Genomic DNA, 8,588 nt, shown 5'->3' on the forward strand with positions numbered 1-8,588 from the left:
GTTTAGTTTCTTTGTAAACGCAGAAAAACCCTACCCGTCTTTTCCAAGCTCTAAAACCCCATAGCCTCTCTCACTGTTTTCCATTTTTTCCTACCAGACCAGAGACCATGGACACAACAACAACTGTGAACCCTGATCTTGTCCTGATTCTTGACTATGGTTCTCAGTACACCCACCTCATCACGCGCCGTATTCGGTCTCTCAACGTTTTCTCCCTCTGCATTACCGGAACCTCCTCGCTCAAAACCATCTCGACCCTAAACCCACGAGTCGTCATCCTTTCCGGAGGTCCTCACTCGGTCCACGCGCCGGACGCGCCGAGTTTCCCCGACGGGTTCGTCGAGTGGGCCGAGTCGAACGGTGTCCATGTCTTGGGTATTTGCTATGGTTTGCATCTGATTGTGCAGAAGCTCGGTGGTGATGTCAGGGATGGTGAGAGCAAAGAGTATGGGAGGATGGAGATTGAGGCGAAGGGCGAGTCGGCGATTTTCGGGTCGGAGAATGTCGGGAAAAGACAAGTTGTTTGGATGAGCCACGGAGACGAGGCGGTGAAGTTGCCGGAGGGTTTTGAGGTTGTGGCGGAGAGCAAGCAAGGAGCCATCGCCGCCATTGAGAACCAGAAGAGGAGGTTTTATGGCTTACAGTATCATCCTGAGGTAAACCTTTGAAAGGAATCTGATATAAAGCTCCATTGTTTGGATTTGCTTAATATTCATACATCTTTAGTGGACTTCTGGTCAATAAAGTTTGAAAATTTACATGGGTTTGATTCTTGGATTTTGAAGAATCTGATGCTGCCCAATGGTTTAAGTAGAAAGAACAGTGATGTTTAGTTTATCTAACTGATCGGTCGAATCAGCTGTAGAGCAGTTGGTGTTCCGTGCAGATTGAAATTCTCTGGTAATAAAGTCTGTTTTCTTTTTCTTTTTCTTTTTGTTCGGGTTGGTATTCAAAGTCTCCATGAATTCTCTATACTCAGATACTCTTAGTGATCTTGATTTTCCTTTTCAGTATCAATTCTAAGATGGTTGGAGTGGTTCCATTGATGTGAATCTCTCTGATCAGTAATAAATCAATGCACTGGAATGTAAAAGATCAAATTTTTTAGTCTGAGTACTCAATAGTTGGGAATGTGTTGTTGTATTTGCAGGTGACACATTCATCACAAGGAATGGAGACTCTTAGGCACTTCCTCTTCGATGTGTGTGGAGTTTCTGCTGGCTGGAAGATGGAGAATCTGTTGGAAGAAGAAGTTAAAGTGATAAACAAAACCGTAGGTGCAGATGAACATGTCATTTGCGCGCTATCGGGAGGTGTGGACTCCACTGTTGCTGCAACTCTTGTTCACAAAGCCATTGGAGATAGGCTTCACTGTATCTTCGTAGATAACGGGTTATTGAGGTTAGAGAAGAAAGCCTAATCACCCGTTTTGTATGTTTTGTGTTCTGTTCATTCGTAAAAATCTTGAATTTGTGATATTGTGGGGTGAAGGTATAAGGAGAGAGAACGAGTGATGGGGACCTTCAAGAAAGACTTGCATCTGCCCGTGACGTGTGTTGATGCGTCGGAGCAGTTCTTGAGTAAGCTGAAGGGAATTGTAGATCCCGAGGCGAAAAGGAAGATCATTGGTCGGGAGTTCATCAACATCTTTGATCAATTTGCACATGAATTGGAGCAGAAGCTCGGGAAGAAACCCGCTTATCTAGTCCAAGGCACTCTTTACCCGGATGTGATTGAGTCGTGTCCTCCCCCAGGAACCGATAGAACTCACTCTCACACCATCAAAAGCCATCATAACGTCGGAGGGCTCCCTAAGGACATGAAACTGAAGCTCATCGAGCCACTCAAGCTCCTTTTCAAGGATGAGGTTTTTCGTCCTTGACCACTTTCTCTCTGCTCGTTTCATGTTGTTTTTTTGCAGAAAGTTCAAATCTTTTCCTCTCGGACCCTTTTTCATGTAGGTTCGGGAGCTCGGGAGAATCTTGAATGTTCCTCAAGGATTCTTGAAGAGACACCCATTCCCGGGTCCAGGACTCGCGGTCAGAGTCTTGGGGGATGTCACGGAAGGAGACGCTCTTGATGTTCTCCGTCAGGCAAGTTTGTGAAACCTTAAAAACCGATATTATCGTCTTTCTTTACCAATCTGTGGAACTCATGATGAGATCTTATTGCTCTTTTGTTTCCATCAGGTGGATGAGATTTTCATCCAATCCATCAAAGAAGAGGGCCTTTACGATCTAATCTGGCAAGCCTTTGCGGTTTTCTTGCCCATAAAATCGGTTGGAGTCCAAGGCGATAAGAGAACTCATTCTCATGTTGTTGCCCTTCGCGCTGTTACCAGCCAAGACGGCATGACAGCAGATTGGTAAGCTTTTACATCTATACACATTCTTTACATACATACATACATCCATACATCCATACATATATATATGTATATATTCACTTAGAACTCTAAATCTTTGGATAGTGATCTACCAAATGTCCAAAGTTCATCCCTTTCTCGGTATATGAGCGTTAGAACATAGTTTCAGGTTTTCACAGTTTTGGTCTGAATGATAACAGATGTAGAGATTATTTGTCATTAGGAAAAAGTCTTACGTGAATTCCAAACGCTCCGGAACGAGCGTTTTCTGAGTTGGTTTTTTTTTATGAGCGTCTTGATTAGCGTTTGCGTTTGCGTTTGGGCAAGATTTGGACGTTTGAGGATTGCGTTTGTATGGTTTAATGCAGGTTTAATTTTGAACACAAGTTTCTGGACAACGTTTCCCGGAAAATATGCAACAGCGTTAGGGGCGTTAACCGCGTTGTTCAAGACATTACCTCTAAGCCTCCTTCCACCATCGAATGGGAATAGATTTAAAAAAAATTGCCAGTTATTATTATTATTTTTTAATCATAATTGTGAAGACTATGAAGTCTTTTGAACTTCATGCTGATTGTATTATTTTTCCTTCATATGATTATATTATATAATTAGGTGTGGTCCTTATAAGAATTTTTAATTAAATTTTCAAACGTTATGAATAATTTTCACAACTTGTAATTAATTGGTTTCAATGTAATCTTAGTTCAAATATTCTAAAGATGAACCAAGTTCAAATACCATCTTAACCATAAATTTATAAGTATTATTTTACAGATAAATCTATTTTTTTTAATTATTGAAAATGAATAGTCGACTATAAGTTGATTTTGTTATTAAACGTTTATCAATCCCGATTAATTCCAACATCCAACACCACCGAACCAAATCTACCTATTTTTATTTGTTAGTGTAAATATACAAGATTGGATTATTTTTTTCTTTTATGGTAATTTTGAATAAATTTATACACTGAAATTATGGGGATTGAATAAAGTTGGACTATTAAAATTGAAAGCTAAAAATATTAATAATATAATTGCATGAATTTTGAAAGTTAGACCCCTCAATGATTTGAGGGTACTGTTAAAGTCGAGCCTTGTAATTTGTGCACACACTTTTACCAGCTTTTTGACGACACCATTTGTATTCGCACCTTTTCTTCATCCTACATATATATATATATATATATACAACATTTATTTTCAATTATATTCGTTGACACACAAAAATTTATTCTATTATTTTTATTATTATGTCTTAGTAAATGCATTATATAGTTAAAAAAAATAATCTAAAAGTATCTGAAAAGCTCCAAAAGTATGATAAATTCTTTTGCCAAAAAGATGTTATTTCAAGTGTCTTACCAAAAGAAAAGTTTGTTCATTTGCCCCGAATTTTTTTTTTTTTTTTGTAAAAGTATATATTTTTTTATGTTTGAATTATCGATTGGTTTTAGCTGTAATTTGGAATTCAGCTTATAGTGATAACCGAAGGAAATATTACGTAACCAAATATCTGATATCATTCACTTCAATCACTTAATGCTAAAAAAAATAGAAAAATACGATTCTTTTTTACATTAATACCGCATGAATTTCCAAAATTCATAATGCCAAAATCCGGTTAGAATCATTGAATACCAAAGACTAGAGAGATCCTAAACCGAAAAAAAAAAGTGTCAATTTAAACCGGACCAATAGAACTCAGCATATCCATGCAACTCTCTGAAGTGCCTCTTTGATCATTCCTGGTGTCGCTATTTTCGACCCCTTGTGCTGCACAAAACAAAATCCAATCTCCATATCAATTCCGGTTTACTCATCCAAATCGGAATTGCAAACCGATTTTGACCGGTCTGTTGCAACATGGACCGGTTTTGTGCAGTTGGGTTAAACTGAAAATGAATTGGATGAAAATCGGGTTTGGAATTGTACCTTGCATTTGACGGTTAAGCATAGAAAACCGTCACCGGTAGAAGACTGTACGGAGTGAGAATCCAGGTTGAGATCACTGATCACATCCATAATCTCAAGCAAGACACCTTCTCTCCAAGCGCATCTAAGCTCAATAACCACCTCGTTGCCGAACGAATAGATCCTCAAATTGTCGGTTAAACCCGCTGAACCGGTATCCGGTTCAGTCTCTTCCACATCACTTGCCTTTCTCTTGTTAACCAAACCTCTCGTCTCGTTTCCCCCATGATCGTCAGTGTCTGTGCAATTCGCTGATGTTCTTTCTCCTGCTTCCTGGTTGGGTTTCTTCCTCTTCGCCGTTCTCGCCTCTGTGTCTGTCGATTCTCTGCAAGATTCCAGTTCTTGAACTCTTCTCTCCAGATCTTGAAGGTACTCTATCGTCTCGTCAAGAATCGATACTTTGTCCGTCTGTAATGAACAAAGACGTACGGATGAAACCCGGTTTTGTTTAATCTCTGATCAAATCCAAATTGCATAAAAAACATGGAACGAGACATGCTTATACTGTAAGAGTATCTAGTTTTCTACTGTATTTTCTCTGTATATACGTTGTGCTATATACAGTAACAGATGCAGAAAACCGTACTTCTGTAAAGACTGTGAAGCAGTAAACCAGAAAGTCTTAACGTTTCAGTCACCTTGTTAACGGAAGGGATGATAGACTTCAGAATCATGAACCGTTCGTTAAGTTTCTCGCGTCGTTTCTTCTCTGACAAGGCGTGATTCGCGGGTTCATCCCCGACCCTATTTCCGCTATCTTCGGGAGTTTCCACCGAATCATTCTTGTTCATTCGAGGAACTTCGAAGAGAATCTTCTTCAGCATTTTCTGGTTCACATTACTTCCCGTGTTGGGTCCGATAAACCTCACAAAGGCTCCTCTCTTCCACCTCGTAAAGCTCGACCTTTTATCGCAGTTCTGAAACTGAGGTCCGAGAATCAGTTGATCAGTCGTCTTGAAAATCATCGAGAGAACGCTCTGATAATGCACATCATCGTTCTTCGCATCGAAAGATGCCATATTTACGTGGTTTTGTCCTCGGATCTGCCCGAACAGCTGTCCCGTTTCTTGAACTATGCCCTTCCTTGGACCACAAGTAACACTCCCAGGCTCAACAAACGTTTGAGAGATGCAATGGCTGGAATTCAAAGATTGGTGAACGCAGTTGCTGAGCTCTTCATCGACAAGTTGCCAGCTTTGAACCTGAGACGAACCGCCATTGATTCCTTCGGCCATGAAAGAATCGTGATCTTCGAGTTCGTGCTGGGGATCGAGTTCCAACCCATTTGCTGTTATGCTCGGAGATTTCACCCCGAAAGCCTCTGACCCAAACAGAGGAACGTATTGTGGATCGAGAACGTGGTGGTAATCCTGTCTACTCGGGATTGTAGTGTATGGAGGAGCTTCCAAGAACGATGTCTTAACGCATTGTATCAGATTCAAGTCCTCTTTAATCTGCATAATCCGAGTATTATAATCATAAACCGGTTCCTAAACATAAATTTCAGTCCATTGATGAACCAAAGTTTCAAACTTTGAAGCAATGGATATACGAGGGAATCTGAATGGTGAACCTATCTGAGACCCTTTTGTTGTTTTTACATCGTTGTTCAATCCACTGGGGGTGTAATTGTAACTATATAAACATTTGGGGTTGTCTTACTAGAATCTAAAACATTTGGGTTCTTATAGAAACAAAAATTGAGGCAATGGCTTACGTGTTCTGTGGTGCCGATCTCCACGACGCCGCCAAGAAACGGAAAGCAAACCACCGTCTGAACCGAAGCGCTCTAACAGCAAAAGCAGAAAACAGCGTTTTAGTTTTAGCGTCAATGATCAAGAAACGCATTACGTAAAACGCAAACGCAGAATGAGGATGTAGGGAACGCACTTTGGCGAGAAGAGAGCGGGTGAAAACTTTGCTGTCGGCGTTATGAGCGTTACAAAGCCATATTGGTTCAGCGTTCGCCAATGTGCGTCCAGGCATTCTACGACATGCCAAAAAAAAAAGTTACAAGTACGTGAACGAATGTTTGTTTCGTACAAAGCAAGCAATCCGATAACAAAAAAACGATATAAAAAATGTCTGAGACAAAAATTTGTTATTCTTTATATTTTCGGTTAATTTTATTTTAAATGAAAAAAGATAATTATAATTTTGGGATTTGTTTCTCTCGTGTTAAATATTTTTTTTGAAAAAAAATGAAAACACATGCATATAGACTGGCGATAAGATTAGCATTTAATGTATAGTAAATACGAAGGACATGTATAGTATGGTTCGCAGTTGGAATTATAAAATCACATAGAACGTGTCGATGGTATTTAATTATTACAAAGTTATGAAATAATAGCATTAGTCATATATATTGTATTAGAGATTTTATACGTAAGGTGAACAACAAATTGAACTATAATAATTCTAAGTAATTTGGATCAAAACTGAACCGGATTATCCAAACGGGAAACAATTTTTTATTGTAGAAAATTAATAATTTAAATATAAACTAAAACTAGTTTTAAAAATATTTACCAAAAATAATAATTAAAAAAAAAGAAAATAAAAATGAAAATGAAATGCGTATCCATTTGCATTATTGTAACCAAAAAGAAAAAAGAAAGTGCGAAAAAAGGTTAGGGGGAATGACGGAAATACCCTTCGTTGATGCTGAAGACGAAGGACATGCAGACCAAGTAGTACCACTCGGTGTCAGTGAGGTCCTCCGGCGAGAGAGCGGCGGCGGAGGCTCTCCGGGGAGCTTGAGAACCGGCGGAGGATTCTCCGGCGGAGAGAGACTCGAACAGCTCTCTGAGCTGCTCGCTTCTCTGTAACCCTAACTGGTCTGCTTTTATCTCTGCCGTCTGAATCGTTTTCCTTGTCTTGATGTCGCCATTGTAGTACCCATCTCCCCATTCCAACACTCTGTAACAATAGACTCGAATCTCAAAAACCAAATCAGAGGCTCGCAAAATGAATTTGTCTGAGCTGAGAGCTTCAGTTCTAGAGATGAACAAATGAACCAGATTTCTTAATCTCAGTTCTGGAAATGATTATCGGCACGGATTTCGAGATGAACTTTGAACGAGAATCTTGTGTTTTATGACAAATAAACCCATAAATATTATCGAGTTTGAGGTTAAAAAGTTTCAGATTCGGTTCAAGAATCTAGTAATTTTTCTTCTGCAAGTCAAAAGAAACTCCAAAAAAAAAAAAAATCAAACCCAGTTCCGGACAAAGCAAGAAGATTCACTGTCTGTGTCTCTATCTAATTATAGAAGTCTGAAATTAACGAGACAAGAACTTTCCTGAAATAAACGACGAGAAAAAAGTATCTAAATTGGGAAAAAACAAGGAAAGAAGGGAAAAAAGGGTTAAAGGAAGATTGATGACGTACCCTGGTTGAGTTGCAGAGACAGACCAGAAGATTCCGTAACTCCATTGGATGCTTCGAACAGCAACTGCAAGCTGTTTCTTTAGATTCTCCGGCACCGTTCTGTTTTGTCCGGCGACCATTGTTTCTTCATCTCTGCATCGCCATTGAAGATTCACCCAGAATCAGAAAAAATAAAAAAAAAATCAGATTTGCTGGGGGAGAGGGGGGGGTCAAACAAAGATCATGTAAAGATTTTGCATATATACACAAAAAAAAACTTTTTTTTTTACATTTTTCTTTTGGGTATGCAGAAGTATCAACGATACAATATCACTGTATCGGAGACAAGGGGAAACCCCAGACCGGGGTTCTTTTAAGGTTTTGAGTTGTGATTCCACGACGTGATTTTCCGCCGGAAAAGACAACCGAGAAGTGTTTGCTATTTTAATTTAAAGATAAAAGATTGACGTGTCGCACCTTTTTTCTCGTCCGGGGGAAATAACATTAAATAAATTAATAAGTTAATGTCCTTTTTTTTTTTTTTTGCTTCAACTTGAAGAGTTAAAGACTCGTACTCTGCCAGAATCTATATCTCTATATCGATGTATCAACACTGAAATTGATGAAAAATTTAAAATTGGAATTTTCAAAAAAGAAAATGGATTTCATACACATTTAAAAAAAGGATTTCGGGCAGTAAAAAGGAAAAAAAAAGGTAAAGGTGAGTGGTCTTCCATGCACGATGCTCTTTTCGGGAAAATATTTTGTAAAAGGGAAATTAAATAAACTTTTACAACAGTGTATAGCCAGTTTTTATTTACCACCACTGTAAATATGGCCAAAGTAAAGCAATAAATATTTTTATTATTTTATT

General features: G+C 38.8%; 2 protein-coding genes across 3 annotated transcripts; one reads left to right on the forward strand and one right to left on the reverse strand.

Moving 5' to 3' along the window:
* Positions 1-9: 9 nt before the first annotated feature.
* Positions 10-2,975, forward strand: LOC104817993 (GMP synthase [glutamine-hydrolyzing]). Its single transcript, XM_010547415.1, has 6 exons — positions 10-656; positions 1,151-1,401; positions 1,492-1,867; positions 1,962-2,093; positions 2,190-2,365; positions 2,734-2,975. Exons 1-6 carry the CDS (start codon positions 108-110, stop codon positions 2,855-2,857), a joined length of 1,608 nt encoding a protein of 535 aa, XP_010545717.1. The 5' UTR covers positions 10-107; the 3' UTR covers positions 2,858-2,975.
* Positions 2,976-3,872: 897 nt separating this feature from the next.
* On the reverse strand, positions 3,873-8,209 carry LOC104817999 (transcription factor EGL1). 2 transcript variants are annotated; one of them, XM_019202829.1, is made up of 8 exons: positions 8,192-8,209; positions 7,736-7,867; positions 6,997-7,263; positions 6,232-6,328; positions 6,059-6,130; positions 4,980-5,795; positions 4,303-4,749; positions 3,873-4,143 (listed from the first exon to the last, which is right to left on the reverse strand). In XM_019202829.1, the coding sequence occupies exons 2-8, from the start codon at positions 7,852-7,854 to the stop codon at positions 4,072-4,074; spliced, it is 1,890 nt and encodes a 629-aa protein (XP_019058374.1). In that variant the 5' UTR covers positions 7,855-7,867; positions 8,192-8,209; the 3' UTR covers positions 3,873-4,071. The 2 variants fall into 2 exon arrangements, with proteins under 2 accessions (XP_019058374.1, XP_010545729.1); XM_010547427.2 differs by lacking the exon at positions 8,192-8,209 and adding an exon at positions 8,005-8,164.
* Between the last annotated feature and the right edge of the window lie 379 nt (positions 8,210-8,588).

This window comes from Tarenaya hassleriana, unplaced genomic scaffold (genome assembly GCF_000463585.1).
Source record: "Tarenaya hassleriana unplaced genomic scaffold, ASM46358v1 Cleome1, whole genome shotgun sequence".
Lineage (NCBI taxonomy): Eukaryota > Viridiplantae > Streptophyta > Magnoliopsida > Brassicales > Cleomaceae > Tarenaya > Tarenaya hassleriana.